Source organism: Oncorhynchus kisutch, unplaced genomic scaffold (assembly GCF_002021735.2).
Source record: "Oncorhynchus kisutch isolate 150728-3 unplaced genomic scaffold, Okis_V2 Okis07a-Okis12b_hom, whole genome shotgun sequence".
Classification (NCBI taxonomy): Eukaryota; Metazoa; Chordata; class Actinopteri; order Salmoniformes; family Salmonidae; genus Oncorhynchus; species Oncorhynchus kisutch.
Window position 1 is genome coordinate 5,321,317 of NW_022261984.1, and position 27,047 is coordinate 5,348,363.

A 27,047-nucleotide genomic window follows, 5' to 3' on the forward strand; every position below is an offset into this window, starting at 1 on the left:
AGAGTGGTGATGTCATGTTGGTCAAGAGGGGTGATGTCATGTTGTTCCAGAGTGGTGATGTCATGTTGTTCCAGAGTGGTGATGTCATGTTGTTCCAGAGTGGTGATGTCATGTTGTTCCAGAGTGGTGATGTCATGTTGTTCCAGGGTGGTGATGTCATGTTGTTCCAGAGTGGTGATGTCATATTGTTCAAGAGTGGTGATGTCATGTTGTTCCAGAGTGGTGATGTCATTTTGTTCCAGAGTGGTGATGTCATGCTGTTCCAGAGTGGTGATGTCATGTTGTTCCAGAGTGGTGATGTCATGTTGTTCCAGAGTGGTGATGTCATATTGTTCCAGAGTGGTGATGTCATGTTGTTCCAGAGTGGTGATATCATGTTGTTCCAATGGTGATGTCATGTTGTTCCAGAGTGGTGATGTCATGTTGTTCCAGAGTGGTGATGTCATGTTTTTCTAGTGGTGATGTCATGTTGTTCCAGAGTGGTGATGTCATGTTGTTCCAATGGTGATGTCATGTTGTTCCAGAGTGGTGATGTCATGTTGTTCCAGAGTGGTGATGTCATGTTGTTCCAGAGTGGTGATGTCATGTTATTCCAGAGTGGTGATGTCATATTGTTCAAGAGTGGTGATGTCATGTTGTTCCAGAGTGGTGATGTCATGTTGTTCCAGAGTGGTGATGTCATGTTGTTACAGATTGGTGATGTCATGTTGTTCCAGAGTGGTGATGTCATGTTGTTCCAGTGTGGTGATGTCATGTTGTTCCAGAGTGGTGATGTCATGTTGTTCCAGAGTGGCGATGTCATATTGTTCCAGAGTGGTGATGTGATGTTGTTCCAGAGTGGTTATGTCATATTGTTCCAGAGTGGTGATGTCATGTTGTTCCAGAGTGGTGATGTCATGTTGTTCCAGAGTGGTGATGTCATATTGTTCCAGAGTGGTGATGTCATGTTGTTCCAGAGTGGTGATGTCATGTTGTTCCAGAGTGGTGATGTCATGTTGTTCCAGAGTGGTGATGTCATATTGTTCCAGAGTGGAGATGTCATGTTGTTCCAGAGTGGTGATGTCATGTTGTTCCAGGGTGGTGATGTCATGTTGTTCCAGTGGTGATGTCATGTTGTTCCAGAGTGGTGATGTCATGTTGTTCCAGTGGTGATGTCATGTTGTTCCAGTGTGGTGATGTCATGTTGTTCCAGAGTGGTGATGTCATGTTGTTCCAGAGTGGTGATGTCATATTGTTCCAGAGTGGTGATGTCATGTTGGTCAAGAGGGGTGATGTCATGTTGTTCCAGAGTGGTGATGTCATGTTGTTCCAGAGTGGTGATGTCATGTTGTTCCAGAGTGGTGATGTCATGTTGTTCCAGAGTGGTGATGTCATGTTGTTCCAGAGTGGTGATGTCATGTTGTTCCAGAGTGGTGATGTCATGTTTTTCTAGTGGTGATGTCATGTTGTTCCAGAGTGGTGATGTCATGTTGTTCCAGTGGTGATGTCATGTTGTTCCAGAGTGGTGATGTCATGTTGTTCCAGAGTGGTGATGTCATGTTGTTCCAGAGTGGTGATGTCATATTGTTCAAGAGTGATGATGTCATGTTGTTCCAGAGTGGTGATGTCATGTTGTTCCAGAGTGGTGATGTCATCTTGTTCCAGATTGGTGATGTCATGTTGTTCCAGAGTGGTGATGTCATGTTGTTCCAGTGTGGTGATGTCATGTTGTTCCAGAGTGGTGATGTCATGTTGTTCCAGAGTGGTGATGTCATATTGTTCCAGAGTGGTGATGTCATGTTGTTCCAGAGTGGTGATGTCATGTTGTTCCAGAGTGGTGATGTCATGTTGTTCCAGAGTGGTGATGTCATGTTGTTCCAGAGTGGTGATGTCATCTTGTTCCAGGGTGGTGATGTCATGTTGTTCCAGAGTGGTGATGTCATGTTGTTCCAGAGTGGTGATGTCATCTTGTTCCAGGGTGGTGATGTCATGTTGTTCCAGAGTGGTGATGTCATGTTGTGCCAGACTGGTGATGTCATGTTGTTCCAGAGTTGTGATGTCATATTGTTCCAGAGTGGTGATATCATGTTGTTCCAGAGTGGTGATGTCATGTTGTTCCAGAGTGGTGATGTCATATTGTTCAAGAGTGGTGATGTCATGCTGTTCCAGAGTGGTGATTTCAAGTTGTTCCAGAGTGGTGATGTCATGTTGTTCCAGAGTGGTGATGTCATGTTGTTCCAGAGTGGTGATGTCATATTGTTCCAGAGTGGTGATGTCATATTGTTCCAGAGTGGAGATGTCATGTTGTTCCAGAGTGGTGATGTCATGTTGTTCCAGGGTGGTGATGTCATGTTGTTCCAGCGGGGATGTCATGTTGTTCCAGAGTGGTGATGTCATGTTGTTCCAGTGGTGATGTCATGTTGTTCCAGAGTGGTGATGTCATGTTGTTCCAGAGTGGGGATGTGATGTTACAGATTTGGTACATCGTTGCGCAAGTTAGGCTACACATAATGAAATATGAGACAAATGACAGACAGTAGTGTAGGCTACAAGTATCAAAATAGATTGAACATGAATATATGATTGAAATATGCCTATTACCTAATGTATTTATATTTGAATGCAGTCATCTTTGTATTTGTAGTCAACTTTGTTCTGAAGTTTTCGGCACTCACAGAGAAATTGACAAAACACGTGATTCTATGTTTAGCAGGCATCATCGCTGTATGAAGTGACACGGGAGAGCAACAAAACATTTAACGAAGCACTTAGCTGTTCTACGTGAGGTCCGAGGCAGTGCTTCAGAGTGTTTTCAAGTGCACCGTTAATAACCACGGTTTGGGGAAACAGCTCGGATTTAACGATGTTCCTACAAAGTTTCTGAAGATGAATTTAGCCTTAAGATTACTTTGGGAAACCGGGCCCAGGCTAGTTTCACACGGCTACTAAACTCCCTCCGTATCATAACAAAACAAATAACACGAGTCACCAGTGCAGCAGGACAGCAGAGCTTTTTATTCACGCCAGAGAGTTAAACTGGAGACAAACATTAAAACATCAATATTACAGTGCAAGTAACATGTTGAGAAATTGCCTTGAGAGAAGCTGCTGGCTCTTTTCTACACGAGAAACATTCATTTTCATGGTGGCCTTGGGTACGTTCCCAGATGAAAACTTTGCAGATGCCTGGCCTTGGGTACGTTCCCAGATGAAAACTTTGCAGATGCCTGGCCTTGGGTACGTTCCCAGATGAAAACTTTGCAGATGCCTGGCCTTGGGTACGTTCCCAGATGAAAACTTTGCAGATGCCTGGCCTTGGGTACGTTCCCAGATGAAAACTTTGCAGATGCCTGGCCTTGGGTACGTTCCCAGATGAAAACTTTGCAGATGCCTGCCAGATCTAACAACACCTGGATAGGTGTTAATAAACATATTAGCTTTCCTTATCATATCATACAGTAACCTGATGCCCAATTGCGCCATCACTAGCTATGTTTCCATTAACTTGCCCGGTGATGTTTTGTAGACATTTAGAAAGTGACCTGCTACTGCGCGTTTCCACTGATAAAAACAGATGGACGTAATGACATCACACCTATAGGGTTGAATAAAAACGTTGTGGTTGAAGTGTTTCCATTAACCATTTAGGCAAATTGGCAATTAATACATAGGTGATAGTCTGTCTGCCCTCCAACCGATCTGTTTCACGTCTCAGGCAAAAGCCAGCATGAATAGAATGCAAGACTTGACTGATATTAGTCATATTCTAATAATAATCATCACGTGCCAACGTATCGCCACGGTGCCACAGTGAAACTTGAACTCTAATAGATCTGAAATAATTGGATGTTGAAACTTGTATCCAGCCAATCAGAAAATCAAGGCGAAGCAATTCGGGGATTCTGGAAAGTCAGGACAAGGATCCTGCAAAGAAACATTGTGTTTATAGTTGAGAAATAGCTTTAGCAAGCAGTAGGCATTTAGAATCACGTGTAGAGGGGAGCTTTATGGTTAAGTGATAACATCACGTGTAGAGGGGAGCTTTATGGTTAAGTGATGTCATCACGTGTAAAGGGGAGCTTTATGGTTAAGTGATGACATCACATGGAGAGGGGAACTTTATGGTTAAGTGATGTCATCACGTGTAGAGGGGAGCTTTATGGTTAAGTGATGTCATCACGTGTAGAGGGGAGCTTTATGGTTAAGTGATGTCATCACGTGTAGAGGGGAGCTTTATGGTTAAGTGATGTCATCACGTGTAGAGGGGAGCTTTATGGTTAAGTGATAACATCACGTGTAGAGGGGAGCTTTATAGTTAAGTGATAACATCACGTGTAGAGGGGAGCTTTATGGTTAAGTGATGTCATCACGTGTAGAGGGGAGCTTTATGGTTAAGTGATGTCATCACGCCCCGTATACCGTCAACATTATTCGGCAATCATCATTTATATAAAAAGAAAAAAACATTTTCATCATCGTTTGATAAAATAAAGAAAGTTTAAAGAAAGACAAAATCCCCTCCTGTCGAAAGGATAAAACGTTGTTGATCTTTAGAAAGTTAAGGCAAAGCACCCGATATAGGAGGGGAAACGTCTCGAGTGTCGAAAGGATAAAACGTTGTTGATCTTTAGAAAGTTAAGGCAAAGCACCCGATATAGGAGGGGAAACGTCTCGAGTGTCGAAAGGATAAAACGTTGTTGATCTTTAGAAAGTTAAGGCAAAGCACCCGATATAGGAGGGGAAACGTCTCGAGTGTCGAAAGGATAAAACGTTGTTGATCTTTAGAAAGTTAAGGCAAAGCACCCGATATAGGAGGGGAAACGTCTCGAGTGTCGAAAGGATAAAATGTTGTTGATCTTCAGAAAGTTAAGGCAAAGCACCCGATATAGGAGGGGAAACGTCTCGAGTGGCGAAAGGATAAAACGTTGTTGATCTTTAGAAAGTTAAGGCAAAGCACCCGATATAGGAGGGGAAACGTCTCGAGTGGCGAAAGGATAAAACGTTGTTGATCTTCAGAAAGTTAAGGCAAAGCACCCGATATAGGAGGGGAAACGTCTCGAGTGGCGAAAGGATAAAACGTTGTTGATCTTTAGAAAGTTAAGGCAAAGCACCCGATATAGGAGGGGAAACGTCTCGAGTGGCGAAAGGATAAAACGTTGTTGATCTTCAGAAAGTTAAGGCAAAGCACCCGATATAGGAGGGGAAACGTCTCGAGTGGCGAAAGGATAAAACGTTGTTGATCTTCAGAAAGTTAAGCCAAAGCACCCGATATAGGAGGGGAAACGTCTCGAGTGGCGAAAAAAAGGAATATAATATTGCGGATAAAGTTCTGAAAGGCACAATTTCATGTGTACAACATCTAAAGACCTGCACCACTATACTGAGAGCTTTGCCGTTTCTAAAAGGACATATCTGGGTGTTTTTGGAGCCTAATGTTCATGTTTTTTCAGAGCCTCATACTACACAACGAGGATGAGGAAGTCATTTGCTATTTGGGATAAGTTCTCAAAAACAGGTGAAATCACAAAACAGGTATTCTGAACCCTTCTATAACATGCCATTTACATCAAAAATAGAAATTTGGTTGAGAAATGTATCTTCTTTAAGTTTAAGAGGTAGTATCGGGTTGGCAGTCAGTCCGTCCATGAGGTTAAAATCAGATAAGTAAGTCAGTGAAGGACGTAGTGAAGAGGGCAGAGACCAGCAGACAGACCAACAGTGGGAGGGACAGAGCGATGGAGGGCGGTCCCGCGTTGCGGACGATGGAAAACCGACAGGTGCCGACATTCATGGCTTTGTCCACCGCCACCAGCTCCACTGTCAGAGAGCAGCATGAAGCATTGAACGCTGCTGCAACAACCGTCTGCTTCAGGTCCGTGTGGGTGAGGCTGCCTGCTCCCTGGCGGTGTTTGAGGCTGGTGATGCCCGTGCCATTGACACCGTCGGTCAGGTTGGCAGAGAGCTGCCAGAAGGCGGAGCTGCAGGCTGCTGAGTCAGCTGGGCAGTCGACCGACGAGGCGATAACCATCTCACACTGGGGAGGGGTGAAATCTGTCACCTGTAGAGAAAGAGAGAGAAAGAGAGAGAGAGAGAGAGAGAGAGAGAGAGAGAGAGAGAGAGAGAGACACCGCAATCATCATGATGAAGGAGAAGTGGAGACAGCCAACATAGTGGAGACAGCCAACATAGTGGAGACAGCCCACATAGTGGAGAGAGCCCATATAGTGGAGACAGCTCATATAGTGGAGACAGCTCATATGGTGGACAAAGCTCATATAGTAGAGATAGCCCATAGAGTGGAGACAGCCCATATAGTAGAGACAGCTCACATAGTGGAGACAGCTCATATAGTAGAGATAACCCTTATGGTGGACAAAGCTCATATAGTAGAGATAGCCCATAGAGTGGAGACGGCCCATATAGTAGAGACAGCTCATATAGTGGAGACAGCTCATATAGTGGAGACAGCTCATATAGTGGAGACAGCTCATATAGTGGAGACAGCTCATATAGTAGAGATAGCCCATAGAGTGGAGACGGCCCATATAGTAGAGACAGCTCATATAGTGGAGACAACTCATATAGTGGAGACAGCTCATATAGTGGAGACAGCTCATATAGTAGAGATAGCCCAAAGAGTGGAGACGGCCCATATAGTGGAGATAGCTCATATAGTGGAGACAGCTCATATGGTGGACAAAGCTCATATAGTAGAGATAGCCCATAGAGTGGAGACAGCCCATATAGTAGAGACAGCTCACATAGTGGAGACAGCTCATATAGTAGAGATAACCCTTATGGTGGACAAAGCTCATATAGTAGAGATAGCCCATAGAGTGGAGACGGCCCATATAGTAGAGACAGCTCATATAGTGGAGACAGCTCATATAGTGGAGACAGCTCATATAGTGGAGACAGCTCATATAGTAGAGATAGCCCATAGAGTGGAGACGGCCCATATAGTAGAGACAGCTCATATAGTGGAGACAACTCATATAGTAGAGACAGCTCATATAGTGGAGACAGCTCATACAGTAGAGATAGCCCATAGAGTGGAGGCAGCCCATATGGTGGACAAAGCTCATATAGTGGAGACAGCTCATATAGTAGAGACAGCTCATATAGTAGAGATAGCCCATATAGTGGAGACGGCTCATATAGTGGAGACGACCCATTTAGTGGAGAGAGCCCATATGATGGACAAAGCTCATATAGGCCTCTCAGGTCTCTAGTGTATCTTTATCTATACCTCCACTCTCTAGCATATCTGCTATATCTGTATATATATCTGAGGTTACCTTGGTGACGACAGAGAGGCGCAGGACTGCGTAGTTGGAGTCGGACGCCCCGGGGGCCACAGCCTCGATGGTCACGGTGACGTCTGTTCCTGAGGGGGTGTTGGCGGGCACCGTGATGGTCAGTTCACCGGTGGCATTTCCTCCGGTGGTCACAGCGATGCTGATAAGATAGCATTAATTGTCAATACAAATTATGCCAAGAGAGGACAATATTTATTAAGGTTTTGCCAGCATAGAGCTGATTTTGAACATATCTGTTTTGGTCCCTAATCTGTTTATGCTGAAATTGCTCCTATGGCCAATGTGTACAAACAGATCTGGAATCAGTCTCAGGCTTTGATATTCCAAAGCTTGAAGGGTGATCCCTACCTGCCGGGGACGTTCATTTTGAAGTCTCGGTCATTTCTGGCACTGATTTTGTAGCTGCCTCCAGTGGCATTGGTCATGACGGTGAAGGGAAGGGTGAAGGGTTTACCAGGCTCCATGCTTCTGTCCACCACGGCCTGAGAAGACAAGAACATCAAGAAAGATGAATTGTTGAGGAGCTGTTGTGAGGTCCACTTTTGAAAATGTCTATGACCATGGTTTTTGTCTAACACTATCCCAATATGCAATATGAACTCCTTCACGATTTACAAATGAAATCCGATTTTCAATGTAAACAGGAAGTGTGTCAGCATCACTTACCTTGATGGTAACCTTGGAGACAGACATCTGAGTGGTGGACTGTCTCTGGAACACGGTGGAGGAGACCACGTCTGTCCCGTTCAACAGCACCACAAACTCCCCCGCAGGGACCTTGGTTACCGTAACTAGGAACTTCCCGTTGCCCATGTCTTCCAGGGCCCCGCCTACGACCTCTGACCCTGACACTGTCACCAAGGCAATGTCAGCCACCTTGACAGAGGCTGGGCCCTTTCTGCCCAACACGGATACCAACAACATGGCAGGCATGCCTGAGAGGAGAGGAGGAACGGAGGGAAAGCGAGAGGAGGAAGAGTATAAGGATAGGGAGATAAAAGAGGAAGAGAGAGAGGAGGAAACAGGAAACATGCTCTTGAAGGGTGTGGCTATGTAACTGTTCTAGGGTCAGATACATTATGACAAATTCTAATTAATTACATTTTATGACTGATTATAGGGAGTAATGATGTTTTGTGACTGATAAGTAGTCATGATGTTTTGTAACCGATTAAAGGTAGTAATGATGTTTTGTGACTGATTATAAGTAGTAATGACATTTTGTCACTGATTATAAGTAGTAATGACGTTTTGTGACTGATTATAGGTAGTAATGACGTTTTGTGACTGATTATAAGTAGTAATGACATTTTGTGCCTGATTATAGGTAGTAATGACGTTTTGTGACTGATTATAGGTAGTAATGACGTTTTGTGACTGATTATAGGTAGTAATGACGTTTTGTGACTGATTATAAGTAGTAATGACGTTTTGTGACTGATTATAGGTAGTAATGACGTTTTGTGACTGATTATAAGTAGTAATGACGTTTTGTGACTGATTATAGGTAGTAATGACGTTTTGTGACAGATTATAGGTAGTAATGACGTTTTGTGACTGATTATAAGTAGTAATGACGTTTTGTGACTGATTATAGGTAGTAATGACGTTTTGTGACTGATTATAAGTAGTAATGACGTTTTGTGACTGATTATAGGTAGTAATGACGTTTTGTGACTGATTATAGGTAGTAATGACGTTTTGTGACTGATTATAAGTAGTAATGACGTTTTGTAACCGATTATAAGTAGTAATGACGTTTTGTGACTGATTATAAGTAGTAACGACGTTTTGTGACTGATTATAAGTAGTCATGACGTTTTGTAACCGATTATAAGTAGTAATGACGTTTTGTGACTGATTATATAAGGTAAAGGTCTCTTTTACTACAAGGGATCCCTGCATGACCACAATTGCACAATCAAGGCAGCATGGGAGCATAGGAGATACACTAACAAATACAAAACATGAATCATGAAAAACAACCACTTTGCTCAGTAGAGTTCCTCAACCAACAATCTGAGTTGCCCGAAGGGCACCACTGCATCCATCTGTACAGTGTTCTGAAGATTGAAGGAAGGAATTTCAAGAGTTATCAAGAGCAGGTCGTACAGTACCTGTGATATGTCTATAGGTAAATGCAGTTTTTGCAAATTGACTTTATAAATGAACAGGATCCAATGTTTTGACCTACAAAACATCAAAAAGGACCAGCCTACCTTCCGATAGAGAAAGCAGTGAACCAGAACTTGTGGCCCTGTGGTAAAACCATGTGCGCTTGGGTATAACTGCATCTAACGGCTTTAACACACACACAAAAATCTGTTTGCATCTTCAGCACCATGCATCCCACTGTTGCCATTGGCAGTGACCAGAAGAAGAATACGGAGACATTGACAGATTACAATCGCCAAAGGTTTGTATCTCTTCCATTTACAGATAGCCAAACACCAAATATGATATTACATTCATATTATTGTTATTGTTAGTATAATTATTATAATATAATTCTAACATTTTCTATTCTATTTTATTTAATGCAATAAGTTGGTGTGTATGCACTCGACCAGATGGCAAGACTGTACTCTGTAAAAGGAGGTACCCGACCAGATGGCAAGACTGTACTCTGTAAAAGGAGGTACTCGACCAGATGGCAAGACTGTACTCTGTAAAAGGAGGTACCCGACCAGATGGCAAGACTGTACTCTGTAAAAGGAGGTACTCGACCAGATGGCAAGAGTGTACTCTGTAAAAGGAGGTACTCGACCAGATGGCAAGACTGTACTCTGTAAAAGGAGGTACTCGACCAGATGGCAAGACTGTACTCTGTAAAAGGAGGTACTCGACCAGATGGCAAGACTGTACTCTGTAAAAGGAGGTACTCGACCAGAAGGCAAGACTGTACTCTGTAAAAGGAGGTACTCGACCAGATGGCAAGACTGTACTTTGTAAAAGGAGGTACCCGACCAGATGGCAAGACTGTACTCTGTAAAAGGAGGTACCCGACCAGATGGCAAGACTGTACTCTGTAAAAGGAGGTACCCGACCAGATGGCAAGACTGTACTCTGTAAAAGGAGGTACCCAACCAGAAGGCAAGACTGTACTCTGTAAAAGGAGGTACTCTCCGCTGGCCAGTTGAGGTGTTCTACAACGTGCTCAACATGACCGCTATCAACGCGCACGTGTTGTACAAACAATGCCTGGACAAGACAGTCAGCGAGAGAGATTTCATCATGGATCTGGCACGTGTGCTTCGTGAGAACGACATGAACGCTAAGTAGGAAGCTACAGCCGCCTAGCAGGCTTCCAAGGCCGCAGCGTGTCCTGCTCTCCCTCTTCCCCAAGCACCCCAGCTCCCACTGGGAAAAAGAAGACACGCTGTCAAGGCCGCAGCGTGTCCTGCTCTCCCTCTTCCCCAAGCAACCCAGCTCCCACTGGGAAAAAGAAGACACACTGTCAAGGCCGCAGCGTGTCCTGCTCTCCCTCTTTCCCAAGCACCCCAGCTCCCACTGGGAAAAAGAAGACGCTGTCAAGGCCGCAGCGTGTCCTGCTCTCCCTCAACCCCAAGCACCCCAGCTCCCACTGGGAAAAAGAGGACACACTGTCAAGTCGGCAGGTGCACACAAAACAAGGCCAGGCGATTCTGAAAGGCCAGGCGGTTCTAGTGTTTTAAGTCGCAGCTGCATTCAAGTAGAATATGTTGCCATGACATCGCCATAGTAAAATGATGATTGACAGATTAGCTGCTTGATATGATAATGATTTTAAGAGGATGTTGTAGTGGTTTACCTGCTTGTGGACGGCCAGAGATGAGGGCGTATCCTGGATGAGGTCCCTCGAAGGTCTCCACAAAGTCATAAATGAAGGCAATGGTACTCTGACCTGGAGACAAACACACGGACGCTTGAACACACATCGACCTGGTCTCACAATGTTGTATTATTCTGGAAGTAAATCCGAGACTCTCCATTTAGTGTTATATGTTATGTTTCATATGTTATGCATTAATTAGTGGATGTCCATCATCCATTTCGGATGATATGTTACAAATTGCAATTGGTACAATATGTTACGAATTGTAAATATGTTTACGAATTTGGGAAACAAACAATACATTGACAGAAAACATAGTGCTTTACTTTCTCTTGTACATTAAAGGCCCGGGGAAGAGTCACAGGGGAGATGAGAAGAATGTGTCTATTTGAAAGCTATATAAAAATGTTGTAGCTTGTGACATTTTTTGTTTTTGTTTAAGTAGCTCTCATACTAGAAAAGTTTGGAGACCCCTGGATTAGGGTTAAGGTTAGGAGTTAGGTCAAATAGCTAAGGTTAGGGTTAGGGGAAGAGTTAGTTAAAAGGGTTAAGGTTCGGGTTAGGTTTAGCTAACATGCTAAGTAGTAGCAAAGTTGCTAATTAGCTAAAATGCTAAAGTTTTCCATGGTGAGATTCGAACACATAACATGTGGGTTGTTAGACAATTTGCATTATACACCCACCTATCCACCCTCTTTTTGTTTTGCCTTAAGAAACCTTCTGTCTTATGTAACCATACCAAACATAACATATCATACTAACTTGAGTTTCCAAGATTTACTTTTACTATGTTACATCTAGTCTATGAGACCAGGCTGCAGACAGACACAATGAGTGAGGGCTGTATTCTCTCCCTTCTCTATATGGCTCTTCCAGACCTGGGTTCAAATTGTTAAATCATTTTGACATGGTTTTAAATAGTATTTTAAAGTATTCTAAATGATTTCAAACCGTTTTTGAACCCAGGTCTGGGTGCTGTATGTATCATGGCTGCATTCTAGTGTTGAGCATGAGCGTAACACACATAATTAAAATTAAAATTAAACAGGATATGCGTATCTCTATGGTAACTCACCAGTGACCTTCAGTGTGTAGGGCTGGTTGGAGTTCATGCTGATTTCCCATAATCCTGTCTGTTTGTTGGAGGCCAGACGGACCCGGAAGAGGTTGCCCACCGTCTGGACAGTCCCCAGTTCCCCGTTGACCTCATTCTGTTTCTGGGTCACACCTGTAGGGGCAAGGAGGGTGAAATGGGATTATTGCAGGATGCCAGTCAAACATACCTGGCCACACCTGGTGGAACACATTCAAGCATGGTTGTCTCACACACAGGGGTGTAAAGTACTTAAGTAAGTCGTTTTTTGGGGGGTTTCTGTACTTTACTTTACTATTTATATTTTTGATTACTTTTACTTTTACTCCACTACATTCCTAAAATAAATAATGTACTTTTTACTCCATACCTTTTCCCTGCAGTTAAAAGTACTCGTTACATTTAGAATGCTCAAGCAGGACAGAATTATGGCACCTATCAATATAATGCTTTGCCATCCCTACTGCCTGTGATCTGACGGACACACAAAACACTAACATTGTCTTAGTGTTGGGGTGTGTCCCTGTCTGTCCGTCTGGTTTGCTTAATATCAGGAATTTGATGTATAGCATTTACTTTTACTTTGTACTTTTACTCAAGTATGACTATTGATGACTTTTTCTCCTACTGTCCTTAAGTACATTTAAAAACAGATACTTTTAGACTATTACTCAATTTACTGGATAACTTTCACTTTTAATTGAGTCATTTTCTGGTAAGGTTTCTTTACTTTTACTCAAGTATGACAATTGAGTCATTTTTTCCACCACTGCTCACACATCCCCATCACACCGGCTGGCTATAGGGCAGCAACCAAGATTCTCCACTTCTGACCTTAGATCAGTGTCCAGAGGAAACGTCATCCTACTCTGTGAGGTGAACTCTTACCTAAAACCTTACCTTAGATCTGTCTATGTGTTTAAGGTTCTTACGTGCAGGGTTCATCAAGGTGAAGGTGAGGGACTATCCAGTGATGTTTGAGGTTCTTACCTGCAGGGTTCTTCAGGGTGAAGGTGAGGGACTGTCCAGTGATGTTTGAGGTTCTTACCTGCAGGGATCTTCAGGGTGAAGGTGAGGGTCTTTCCAGTGATGTTTGAGGTTCTTACCTGCAGGGATCTTCAGGGTGAAGGTGAGGGACTATCCATTGATGTTTGAGATTCTTACCTGCAGGGTTCTTCAGGGTGAAGGTGAGGGACTATCCAGTGATGTTTGAGGTCCTTACCTGCAGGGATCTTCAGGGTGAAGGTGAGGGACTATCCAGTGATGTTTGAGGTTCTTACCTGCAGGAATCTTCAGGGTGAAGGTGAGGGACTATCCAGTGATTGTTGATGTTCTTACCTGCAGGGATCTTCAGGGTGAAGGGGAGGGACTATCCAGTGATGTTTGAGATTCTTACCTGCAGGGTTCTTCAGGGTGAAGGTGAGGGACTATCCAGTGATGTTTGAGGTTCTTACCTGCAGGGATCTTCAGGGTGAAGGTGAGGGACTATCCAATGATGTTTGAGGTTCTTACCTGCAGGGATCTTCAGGGTGAAGGTGAGGGACTATCCAGTGATGTTTGAGGTTCTAACCTGCAGGGATCTTCAGGGTGAAGGTGAGGGACTATCCAGTGATGTTTGAGGTTCTTACCTGCAGGGTTCTTCAGGGTGAAGGTGATGGTATTTCCAGTGATGTAGATGGTGATGTTGTTCAGAGACTCGTCCAGCAGGAAGGAGAATGTCTCAGCTCTGCCTGGGTTCCTCGCTCGCTGTAGGACTATCACCTGAGGAGGAGGAGAAATGGACAGAATGAGAAAGGAGAGAAAGTGGAAGTGACATAAATAGTTACCTACTGTTTTTATTTAATGTATTTTATTTAACCTTTTTTCAACCTTTATTTAACTAGGCAAGTCAGTTCAGAACAAATTCTTATTTACAATGACGGCCTACCAAGAAGCAAAAGCCCTCCTGTGGGACGGGGGCTGGGATTACTGGTTTTGTCATGCTATGTTAATTTATGTTATGCTACAGTATGCTATGTTATGCTATGCTATGTTATTTTATGTCATGCTATGTTATTTTATGTTATGCTACAGTATGCTATGTTATGCTATGCTATGTTATTTTATGTTATGCTGTTATTTTATGTTATTTTATGTTATGCTGTGTTATTTGATGTTACGCTGTGTTATTTTATGTTATTTTATGTTATGCTACAGTATGCTATGTTATGCTGTTATTTTATGTTATTTTATGTTATGCTGTGTTATTTTGTTATTTTATGTTATGCTACAGTATGCTATGTTATGCTGTTATTTTATGTTATTTTATGTTATGCTACAGTATGCTATGTTATGCTGTTATTTTATGTTATTTTATGTTATGCTACAGTATGCTATGCTATGCTGTTATTTTATGTTATTTTATGTTATGCTGTGTTATTTTGTTATTTTATGTTATGCTACAGTATGCTATGTTATGCTGTTATTTTATGTTATTTTATGTTATGCTACAGTATGCTATGCTATGTTATGCTGTTATTTTATGTTATTTTATGTTATGCTACAGTATGCTATGCTATGCTGTTATTTTATGTTATTTTATGTTATGCTACAGTATGCTATGCTATGTTATGCTGTTATTTTATGTTATTTTATGTTATGCTGTGTTATTTTGTTATTTTATGTTATGCTGTGTTATTTGATGTTACGCTGTGTTATTTTATGTTATTTTATGTTATGCTACAGTATGCTATGCTATGTTATGCTGTGTTATTTTATGTTATGCTACAGTGTTCTATGTTATGCTATGCTATTATGCTATGTTTTTTTGACATGCCAAGGCATTTTTAAAGTTCATTAAGCATATATTTGTTTTTCATTCATCAAGTTTTGATTGATTTTAAATAAAAAACTGATCCAAAACAAAATGGCCACCAGTGTCGACTCACCAGAGCGGAGGTGGAGGAGTCGATGATGACGTCAGTGGCCTGGGGCAGATTTTCCTTGGTGACCCTGATTGCCTGACCACCAGACGCCAGCGCCAGGTCCTTGTAGGTCTCGAATGTAGCTTCGCTGGACTCTACTCCACGCCTCCTCCTTCTAGCACCAGCACCATCATCAGTCATGAAGAAAGACACCTGGAGAGACACATAGGTATGTTTGAGAGAGGTCGGGTGGTTTGCCGTGTCGTATTCATTAGGCACCAAACGAAGAAAGAAAGAAAAAAGGCAATGACTACTTGTCCAATAAGAATTGCGCATTTTGCTGCGTTTTGGTACTGTGTGGCCTAATGAATACAACCCTGAACTGCAGGAAATGTTTTCTTCTAAAACAGGAAGTGTTTGAGGAAGTGCTCACGGTTGACTTGGTGCTCCTGATCAGGGCCACGATCGTTTCCTTTAATTCAATGTCCTTAGCAACGGCATCTGTGAAAACATAGATGTAGGACGACGCAGGGGCACCGGTCAGCGCCAACTAGAGAGAGAGAGTTATCAAAATCCAGAAAAGAGCTGTTAAATTCAACAACCACCTAAAAGGAACGATTCCCAAACCTTCCATAACAAAGCCATCACCTACAGAGAGATGAACCTGGAGAAGAGTCCCCTAAGCAAGCTGGTCCTGGAGCTCTGTTCACAAACACAAACAGACCCCACAGAGCCCCAGGACAGCAACACAATTAGACCCAACCAAATCATGAGAAAACAACAAGATAATTACTTGACACAATGGAAAGAATTAACAGAAAAACACAGCAAACTAGAATGCCATTTGGCCCTAAACAGAGAGTGCACAGTGGTAGAATAACTGAACACTGTGACTGACCCAAAGTTAAGGAAAGCTTTGACTATGTACAGACTCAGTGAGCATAGCTTTGCTATTGAGAAAGGTCACCGTAGGCAGACCTGTTCTCAAGAGAAGACCAGCTATGTAAACACTGCCCACAAAATGAAGTGGAAACTGAGCTGCACTTCCTAACCTCCTGCCAAATATATGACCATATTAGAGACACACATTTCTCTCCGATTACACAGATCCACAAAGAATTCGGAAAAAAATCATATTTTGATCAACTCCTGTATCTACTGGGTGAAATACCACAGTGTGTCATCACAGCAGCAATATTTGTGACTTGTTGCCACAAGAAAAGGACAACCAGTGAAGAACAAACCATTGTAAATAGAACCCATAGAGAGAGAGATATATATTTTGTATCTTTATTTATTGTCAGGTGCACTATAAAGAAAGGGGTTATATCTGAAACCTGATTGGAAGATAGTCATGCAAATCACTGTACCTGGAGCCCTGATAGGCACATCTCAGGGAGGTCTCCACCTCCTTCAGCCGTGAGGTTAGCGATCTCTGCTTTCATAACATTAGGGTTTGTCGTTTTTATCAGGGGTCCAAACTCTAAACCCACACACAAACACACAGTGATCACTAACCACTTCCTGACTTAACCACACATCACACAGGCATTTCGGTGACTGCCCGAGTTTGTCAGTGATGTTTTGCTAAGGAGAATGCTTGGTGGAGTGTAAAGCCAGCTTTACTTGGGTCATTGAATGGGACCAGGATGTACTGGGAGGGCTCATCCTGCGTTCCCTTCTTGCTGTCGATGATCTCATAGACGACTCTCTTGGCTTCAAGGATATCATCACTCATGCTCCCCGTGGTGTCGATCACAAAAACAACCACTGACGAACGCGCTATGCCCATGAAGCTGTGGGAGAGAGAGAGAGATAAAGAGATAGAGAGTGTGAGTAACGTCAACATGGGTATTTCCCTCTTCCCCCCTCTACCCCTCTCCTCTCCTCTCCTTCACCCCTCTACCCCACTCCTCCCCTTCACCCCCCTCTACCCCTCTCCTCTCCTTCACCCCCCTCTACCCCTCTCCTCCCCTTCACCCTCCTCTACCCCTCTCCGTACCGTAGGTAGTTGTTGTCACCGGCGGCGCCCCGGATGTCATCCAGCAGCTGGAGGGTTGCGGTCGTTGCCACGGTGACAGCAGCGGTGTGCAGGGCCACGTTGTCAGAGCGACGCTCATCCTTGCTGATGCCCCCGCGAGGAGCCTTGGAGCTGGTTAGGTCAGCTGCACCGCCATGACTACACTTACCTGGGGGAGGAGAGGTGATGATGGGTGTTATTTAGAGAGTGTGTGGGTATGTGGGGAGGGTAGTGTGTGTGTTGGTGTGTGCGTGTGTGTGTGTACCTTTAGGCTTAGCTGAGGACAAGATCCCCATGTACCCAGAGGTGAGTTTCTTCTCATTAAGGATGTTAGGCAGGATGGAGTTGGAACAGAACCCTCCATTGGCACAGTCACTGCAGGTCGGGGTTTTAACATCTACAAAACCAAAACACAACTTTCAAGGGTCGTTGTTGAATTACGGTGACATAAAACAAATGCAGATTTATTGTTATATGAATGCATTTGGGTACATCTTCCCATTCTAAATGAACCAATATGGTAGCTTAATAACTTTAAATAGTCTTTACCATTATAATAACATTGTACCACCTGTAGGAGTAGTAATATCAATGATGGTAACAACAATGAGACATTTTAAGTAAAGTCGGATTTTCTGAAATGGAGGCCACAAATGCTCAAATCTGAGGTCATCAAGCCTATAAAATGATTTACTAGTGATGTGAATCATGATTTTGCTCAATTGTTATTTCCCTTCATTTAAATTGACTAACACCAAGTGACACATTGGATTGAGACACACCAAATGATTCACGGAATCCTCAAATGTATGACATACTGATAGGGTGTGATTAGCTAATCATTTTCTTTAACAGAAACCCTCCCCAGATAACCCTTGGAAAGGGGGATACCTAGTCAGTTGTACAACTGAAGGCATTCAACTGAAATGAATCTTCCGCATTTAACCCAACCCCTCTGAGTCAGAGAGGTGCGGATGGGCTGCCTTAATCGACATCCACGTCTTCGGGGCCCGGGGAACAATGGGTTAACTGCCTTGCTCAGGGGAACAGTGGGTTAACTGCCTTGCTCAGGGGAACAGTGGGTTAACTGCCTTGCTCAGGGGTAGAATGATAGATTTTTACCTTGTCAGCTCGGGGATTCAACCCTGCAACTTTTTGGTTACTGGCCCAAGGCTCTAACCACTAGGCTCGAATGCTCAAGGTCATTGTATATCTTTTTCATCTGTGATTTTCAAGGGGGTAACACAAATGACATAAAACTGAGGGACACACCTTATCTTCATAGTAAAATAAGTATTTTATTCAACTTCTTTGTTTTTTTTTGTCTATACAATATATGAAATACTTTTGTTCACTGTCATTCAAAATAATTGAAAGATATCTCTAAATTCCCCAAATGTGTCACTACACCTCTACACATCACCAGTGAGACAAGCCAATATGCTAGCCCCCAGTAGTTTCTTCAACACATACAAATACACTACATGACCAAAAGTATGTGGACACCTGTTTGTCTCATTCCAAAATCATGGGCATTAATATGGAGTTGGTCCCCCCTTTTCTGCTATAACATCCTCCACTCTTCTGGGAAGGCATTCTAATAGATATTTGAATATTGCTGTGGGGACTTCCATTCAGCCACAAGAGAGCATTAGTGAGGTCGGGCACTGATGTTGGGTGATTAGGCCTGGCTCGCAGTCGGCGTTGCAATTCATCCCAAAGATGTTTGATGGGGTTGAGGTCAGGGCTCTGTGCAGGCCTGTCAAGTTCTTCCTCACCGATTTCAACAAAACATTTCTCCATGGACCTCGCTTTGTGCATGGGGTCATTGTCAAGCTGATACAGGAAAGGACCTTCCCCAAACTGTTGCCACAAACTCAGAAGTACTGAATTGTCTAGAATGTCATTGTGTGCTGTAACGTCAAGATTTCCCTTCACTGGAACTAAGGGGCCCAAACCATGAAAAACAGCCCCAGACCATTAATCCTCCTCCAGGAAACAGTTGGCACTATGCATTGAGGCAGGGAGTGTTCTCCTGGCATCTGCCAAACCCATATTAGTCCATTGGACAACCAGATGATGAAGAGTGATTCATCTCTCCAGAGAATGCATTTTCACTGCTCCAGAGTCCCATGGACTCTTGGCATTGCACATGGTGATCTTAGGCTTGTGTGAGGCTGCTCGGCCATGGAACCCCATTTCATGAAGCTCCCTACGAAAAGTTATTGTGCAGTTGTCCTTCCAGAGGCAGTTTGGAACTCGGTAGTGAGTGTTGCATCCGAGGTCCCATTCTGTGAGCTTGTGTGGCCTAAAAGTTTGCATTGTTGCTCCTAGACATTTCCACTTCACAATAACTGCTCTTACAGTTATCCGAGCAGCTCTAGCGGGGTAGAAAATATGCTGGAAATATGGCATCCTATGACGGTGCCACGTTCAAAGTCAGTGAAGTCTTCAGTAAGGCCATTCTACTGCCAATGTTTGTCTATGGAGATTGCATGGCGGTGTGCTCGATTTTATACACCTGTCAGCAATAGGTGTGGGTGAAACAGCCAAATCCACTAATTTAAAGGGGTGTCAACATACTTTTGTATATATAGTGTAGATATGTTGTAGTATAAAGGACTTAATTTGGTATATTTTTTTGCATTTACATTTTTTAAAATATATAACATTTTTGTATTTCTCCCCCTTTTTTCTCCCCAAATTCCTGATATCCAATTGCGTTCCAATTACATTCTTGTCTCATCGCTGCAACTCCCCAATGGGCTCGGAGAGGCGAAGGTCGAGTCATGTGTCTTCCGATTGATCTCTTTATCTCGTCTCCTGTTTTTATCTGCTATCATTCTTTTTCTTCACATTCCATACCACTCTCCCTCCTTCCTTCCTTCCATCCTTGCCTACCACCCTCCTTCCTTCCCTTCCCTATAACATTCCCTCCTTCCTTCCCTTCCCTATAACCTTCCTTCCCTCCTTCCTTCTTCCTTCCCTGCTCTGCCACCTCCCTCCCTCCTTCCCTGCCCTACCACCCTCCATCCTTCCCTGCCCTACCACCCTCCCTCCATCCTTCCTTCCCTGCCCAACCTCCCTCCCTCCCTCCTTCCTTCTCTCCCCTACCACCCTCCCTCCCTCCCTTCCCTACCACCCTCCTTCCCTCCCTCCCTGTCCTACCACCCTCCCTCCTTCCTTCCCTGCCCAACCTCCCTCCCTCCCTCCTTCCTTCCTTCCCTCCCCTACCACCCTCCCTCCCTGCCCTCCCTGCCCAACCTCCCTCCTTCCTTCCTTCCCTCCCCTACCACCCTCCCTCCCTCCCTGCCCTACCACCCTCCCTCCCTCCCTGCCCTACCACCAATCCTCCCTCCCTCCAGTTGGTGCCCATGCCTAGCTGTCCTCGTTGCTGCATTAACTCAAGCCCTCCCTACCTGCCAGGTTTTCCAGTGGGAGATCGGGGCGGATCAGGTTGGCGTAGGGTTCAGTGTATCCCAGATCCACCCAGTTACTGTGGCTGTAGAAGTCCTGACAAAAGACAAGCATGTATTATATACCAAGTCTGTTTCTGAGGGAAAGCCATCTATCTAATTCCCTATTACAGACACCTCTAGACAGAAGATAACTTGGTTCAGATGGTAACACTTGAGCCAAGGTGAAATATGAAATGATGAGGTGAGATGTTTTCTTCCCCCCTCCTTCTCCCTCTACCCTTTAATTCCTTATGTTTTTTATTCATTTTCATTTTATTTATCCTTTATTTTATCAGGGAGTCATACTGAGACCAATGTCACTTTTACAGATCAGCCCTAAATTACAGAAATTACAGAAAATCCACACATCAAAAACAGGGGCGCAACTTTTACTGGAGATGGGGGGACATGTCCCTCCCACATTCTGAAATTATATTTTCCAGTTTTATCACTGGAATGTGATACAAAAACGTGGCAAGGGTGTACTTTAGGACCATGCGGACACCTCCGAGAGGTCAGGTAGGTTGTTTGGAGTGTTGATCCCACAAAAAATGTAAATAAAATAATAATATGATACCCCCCCCACCCCCCCACTTCTAAAACCACTTCTATATGCTCCCCTAAATCAAAAACATGGTCATAAAAAACACATTCATTATTAATAAGGTCCTCAATCAGCTTTCTGAATTGACCTAGAGGCACCAAAACATCACATTTAAGAACATTTAGAGAAAAACGAAAAGGCTGATTAACCTAACTCAGTAGAGACCAAAGGAATTTCCATCCCTGAGACCGGGTGTGGTAACTCGTATGTCTAAAGTTTAGTAATGATGTTTGTAAATGAAATCATAGCAATGTATCAACCTATGTGACATCCAAGAGGCCAAGCCAACTTCCTGGTAGAGAATGCTGTGCTGAACAGTAAAATGATCAGCGGTAATAAAGCGGTAATAAAGCTGTGACAAACTGCATCTAATGGCTTTAATGAGGTGGCATCTACATTCATATAGATGATGTCACCATAGTCTAGGACCGATAGGAACATCAGTTCAATAATCTGCTTTAGCACGGCCCGCGAGACATAAACATATATTTTTTTTTTACCCCCAATTTCGTGGTATCCAATTGGTAGTTACAGTCTTGTCCCATCGCTGCAAATCCTTTACGGACTCGGGAGAGGCAAATATTGAGAGCCGTGTGTCCTCCGAAACACGACCCAGCCAAGCTGCACTGCTTCTTGACACAATGCCCACTTAACCCGGAAGCCAGCCATGTGGGCTACAAACAAATGTGACCCCATGTGTCACAGGACTCGTTACCGGTTAAAATAGAAAATGTCAGTATGGAGGTAGTTTTGTGCATACCCCCATACCCCTGTGACTGATCAAAAGCCTTTGACAGGTTGATGACAGAGAGCAGCACAGTGTTGCCTTTTATCCATACAATTAACCACATCATTTAGAACCATGGATGCAGCAGAGATAGTGCTACGGCCTGGTCTACAACCTGACCGATGTACATTTAGAACCATGGATGCAGCAGAGATAGTGCTACGACCTGGTCTACAACCTGACCGATGTACATTTAGAATCATGGATGCAGCAGAGATAGTGCTACGACCTGGTCTACAACCTGACCGATGGATGCAGCAGAGATAGTGCTACGACCTGGTCTACAACCTGACCGATGGATGCAGCAGAGATAGTGCTACGACCTGGTCTACAACCTGACCGATGGATGCAGCAGAGATAGTGCTACGACCTGGTCTACAACCTGACCGATGGATGCAGCAGAGATAGTGCTACGACCTGGTCTACAACCTGACCGATGGATGCAGCAGAGATAGTTCTACGACCTGGTCTACAACCTGACCGATGGATGCAGCAGAGATAGTGCTACGACCTGGTCTACAACCTGACCGATGGATGCAGCAGAGATAGTGCTACGACCTGGTCTACAACCTGACCGATGGATGCAGCAGAGATAGTGCTACGACCTGGTCTACAACCTGACCGATGGATGCAGCAGAGATAGTGCTACGACCTGGTCTACAACCTGACCGATGGATGCAGCAGAGATAGTGCTACGACCTGGTCTACAACCTGACCGATGGATGCAGCAGAGATAGTGCTACGACCTGGTCTACAACCTGACCGATGGATGCAGCAGAGATAGTGCTACGACCTGGTCTACTACCTGACCGATGGATGCAGCAGAGATAGTGCTACGACCTGGTCTACAACCTGACCGATGGATGCAGCAGAGATAGTGCTACGACCTGGTCTACAACCTGACCGATGGATGCAGCAGAGATAGTGCTACGACCTGGTCTACAACCTGACCGATGGATGCAGCAGAGATAGTGCTACGACCTGGTCTACAACCTGACCGATGGATGCAGCAGAGATAGTGCTACGACCTGGTCTACAACCTGACCGATGGATGCAGCAGAGATAGTGCTACGACCTGGTCTACTACCTGACCGATGGATGCAGCAGAGATAGTGCTACGACCTGGTCTACAACCTGACCGATGTACATTTCAAAGATAAGAAAGATCTTAGCTTGAGAATGAATCAAGGATTCTAATATTTTTAGCTAGTCAAGAACATTTAGAGATTCATTATTTAGGTCACAAGGGTCATCACTTTTGTGAAAGGGGAGCACATGGGCCGCCTTCCAAACCTTGGAGGATAGTATCATATATAATCTTTCATTTTTAACCTTTATTTAACCAGGCAAGTCAGTTAAGAACAAATTCTTATTTAGAATGACAGCCTACCCCGGCCAAACCCGGACGACGCTGCGCCAATTGTGAGCCGCCCTATGGGACTACCAATCATGGCCGGATTGTGATACAACCTGGAATCAAACCAGGGTGACACCTGTAGCACTGAGATGCAGTGCCTTAGACCGCTGCACCACTCGGGAGTCCATCAGATTAAAAATATTGGTTAATGATTCAACAATCAGGGGGGCAGAGAGCTGCAGCCAAAATGGATCAAGCATATCAGCCCCAGTGGATTATTTGACATGAATCTTAAGCAAGGCATCGAGCACATCACAGTGAACTGTTGCAATGACAACAAAAGATTCACTAGAAGTTGAAGGGTAAACAGTCAAGTCAGCTAGAGGCTGGAAGAGGGAAAGGCAGTCGATTGATTGACCAGTGTAAATTAAACCCGTTTCTCTCAAAATAAAAAGCCAACCGAGATAAAATGATGATAAAAAAAAACTCCACGTGTCCCAGTGTTCTCCGTTATGATGCCAGAGTCAGATAGAACTTGCTTAGGCAGGAAAGAAGAGGAATTTGTATGCTTCAGTACATTTACTGTTTTCCCCCCAAAAATGTACGATCACCAGCAGAGTCAGAGATAGAGCTTAAAAAGCTTTCTTAACGTAGATTGTACGTCTCTTTCTCAGTTGTCTGAAAGATTGCCAGACAACTACACAGGCAGTTTTCCTTGCTTTGGCCCAGGCCGGATTTCTTATCTAAATGAGCTCAGATAGTTCAGAAGAAAACCAAGGGTTAGATTTATCTTGCTGGCTGTCCTCCAGTCTGTGAGGCACCATCAGATGCAGGTCTAAAGAAGTGTCTGATTTATCTCAGGTCTGCAACTCCTGATCTTATATCCCTTGATTCTTGAAAGTGTTGGACTCCCCCCCCCTTTCTCCCCCCCCCCCCCCCCCCTCTCTCTCTCTCTCTCCCTCTCTCTCTCTCTCTCTCTCTCTCTCCTCTCTCTCTCTCTCTCTCTCTCTCTCCTCTCTCTCTCTCTCTCTCTCTCTCTCTCTCTCCTCTCTCTCTCTCTCTCTCTCTCTCCTCTCTCTCTCTCTCTCTCTCCTCTCTCTCTCTCTCTCTCAGCTCTCCTCTCTCTCTCGCTCTCGCTCTCGCTCTACCTCTCCTCTCTCTCTCTCTCTCTCTCTCTCTCTCTCTCTCTCTCTCTCTCTCTCTCTCTCTCTCTTTCTCTCCGCTCTCTCTCTCATCTCTCGCTCTTCTCTCTTCTCTCTCTCTCTCTCTCTCTCTCTCTCTCTCTCTCTCTCTCTCTCTCCCTCTCTCTCTCTCCTCACTCTCGCTTCGCTCTCGCTCTCGCTCTCGCTCTCTCCCTCTCTCTCTCTCTCTCTCTCTCTCTCTCTCTCTCTCTCTCTCTCTCTCTCTCTTCTCTCTCTCTCTCTCTTTCTCTCGCTCTCTCTCTCGCTCTCTCTCTCTCTCTCACTCTCTCTCTCTCTCTCTCTCTCTCCTCTCTCTCTCTCTCACTCTCTCTCTCTCTCGCTCTCGCTCTCTCCTCTCTCCTCTCTCTCTCTCTCTCTCTCTCTCTCCCTCTCTCTCTCTCTCTCTCACTCTCTCTCTCTCTCTCTCTCGCTCTCTCTCTCTCTCTTCTCTCTCTCTCTCTCTCTCACTCTCTCTCCCTCTCTCTCTCTCTCTCTCTCTCTCTCTTTTATCCTGGATACTGAAATGAACACAATGAGCATATATTCCATTTGGTATGGTTACATGAGTCAGAAGTTTTACTTAAGGCAACAATGAACAGAGAGAGAGTGGTTGGCCAGGCATATAACGCAAACATCTAGTCACCCAAATGTTGTGCGTTCGAATCTCATCACGGACAACTTTAACATTTTTGCTAATTAGCAACTTTTGAACTACTTACTACTTTGCAGCTACTTTGCAACTACTTAGCATGTTAGCTAACCTAATAACCCTAACCTTAACCCTTTTAGCTAACCCTTCCCTTATCCATGACCCTTACCTTAACCCTTTGACATAACTCCTAACCTTAACCCTAACCTTAACCCTAACCTCTAGCCTAGCTAACATTACCCCACTAGCTAACGTTAGCAATAACAAATTGAAATTTGTAAAATATCATATGAATTGTAATTTGTAACACATCATACCAAATGGATGAAGGACATCCACAAATTAATAAATAACATATGAAACATAATATATCATGCTAAAAGGACTGTATACAATGTATCCTGCAGATATACATTTCATAAGAATGAAACATTTATGGCATTTTTATGGTATAGTTTTCTCTTTATTCAACCCGCCCGTCAATCATAGAATATTTCATAACCCTTAACACCCCCCTCCCCCTCTCTGTCCTCTTACCTGTAGTGTGTACAGTCCTCTCCCCAGTGTCTCTCTAGCTACCTGTACTGTTTACAGTCCTCTCCCCAGTGTCTCTCTAGCTACCTGTAGTGTGTACAGTCCTCTCCCCAGTGTCTCTCTAGATACCTGTACTGTGTACAGTCCTCTCCCCAGTGTCTCTCTAGCTACCTGTACTGTGTAAAGTCCTCTCCCCAGTGTCTCTCTAGCTACCTGTAGTGTGTACAGTCCTCTCCCCAGTGTCTCTCTAGCTACCTGTACTGTGTACAGTCCTCTCCCCAGTGTCTCTCTAGCTACCTGTACTGTGTACAGTCCTCTCCCCAGTGTCTCTCTAGCTACCTGTACTGTGTACAGTACTCTCCCAAATGTCTCTCTAGCTACCTGTACTGTGTACAGTCCTCTCCCCAGTGTCTCTCTAGCTACCTGTAGTGTGTACAGTCCTCTCCCCAGTGTCTCTCTAGCTACCTGTACTGTGTACAGTCCTCTCCCCAGTGTCTCTCTAGCTACCTGTAGTGTGTAAAGTCCTCTCCCCAGTGTCTCTCTAGCTACCTGTACTGTGTAAAGTCCTCTCCCAAATGTCTCTCTAGCTACCTGTACTGTGTACAGTCCTCTCCCCAGTGTCTCTCTAGCTACCTGTACTGTGTAAAGTCCTCTCCCCAGTATCTCTCTAGCTACCTGTACTGTGTAAAGTCCTCTCCCCAGTGTCTCTCTAGCTACCTGTACTGTGTACAGTCCTCTCCCCACTGTCTCTCTAGCTACCTGTAGTGTGTACAGTCCTCTCCCCAGTGTCTCTTTAGCTACTGGAAATGTTTGCATATCCCCTCTTTCACCCCCTCCCTCTCTCTCTCCTCTTACCTGTAGTGTGTGTAGTACTCTCCCCAGTGTCTCTCTGGCAGCCAGGAAGTTCTCCTTTTGTACGTTGGCCTTGATGCTGGCCACCCCATCAGTTATAAGGCGCCGGCCCAGAGCAAACGCCTCTGAGTTGAAGTGATGGGCTGGGCTGTTATAATAAAGATTATGATCAATGGTTGTATATAGAAAACGGCTGTAGGAGTGATATACCAAATGTTCACTTGGCCTGGAACAATAATGACAATGATTAGTTATTTAAATAGTTCATATTTTAGACATGCTAGAAGAAGGGTGTAGGAGGGATGCACATCCTAAATGTTTACAATAATGAGTTTAGGAATACTAGTTAAAACTAGTTAAATTAAGATTAAAAAACGTAAACCCAGCAAAAATGAAACATCCCTTTTTCAGGACCCTGTCTTTCAAAGATAATTCGTAAAAATCCAAATAACTTCACATATCTTCATTGTAAAGGGTTTAAAACGCTGTTTCCCATG

At 44.1% G+C, this 27,047-nt stretch overlaps 1 protein-coding gene across 2 annotated transcripts in view; it reads right to left on the reverse strand.

Annotated features, from left to right (window-relative positions):
- Positions 1-2,971: 2,971 nt before the first annotated feature.
- The window catches only part of LOC109876204 (von Willebrand factor A domain-containing protein 7), a 28,915-nt gene continuing 4,839 nt past the window's right edge, over positions 2,972-27,047 (reverse strand). Inside the window, exons 4-19 of one of the 2 annotated variants that reach the window (XM_031815024.1) lie at positions 26,554-26,698; positions 20,548-20,641; positions 17,394-17,525; positions 17,111-17,297; positions 16,735-16,904; positions 16,479-16,591; positions 15,542-15,658; positions 15,133-15,321; positions 13,867-13,966; positions 13,196-13,228; positions 12,188-12,340; positions 11,089-11,181; positions 7,965-8,233; positions 7,647-7,780; positions 7,278-7,437; positions 2,972-6,037 (exon numbers count right to left, since the gene is read on the reverse strand). In XM_031815024.1, the coding sequence (XP_031670884.1) occupies positions 5,636-6,037; positions 7,278-7,437; positions 7,647-7,780; positions 7,965-8,233; positions 11,089-11,181; positions 12,188-12,340; positions 13,196-13,228; positions 13,867-13,966; positions 15,133-15,321; positions 15,542-15,658; positions 16,479-16,591; positions 16,735-16,904; positions 17,111-17,297; positions 17,394-17,525; positions 20,548-20,641; positions 26,554-26,698 (2,491 nt within the window). In that variant the 3' untranslated portion in view covers positions 2,972-5,635. Of the gene's footprint in view, positions 6,038-7,277; positions 7,438-7,646; positions 7,781-7,964; positions 8,234-11,088; positions 11,182-12,187; positions 12,341-13,195; positions 13,229-13,833; positions 13,967-15,132; positions 15,322-15,541; positions 15,659-16,478; positions 16,592-16,734; positions 16,905-17,110; positions 17,298-17,393; positions 17,526-20,547; positions 20,642-26,553; positions 26,699-27,047 lie in introns of both variants that reach the window. The other variant, XM_031815025.1, reaches the window with a different exon arrangement.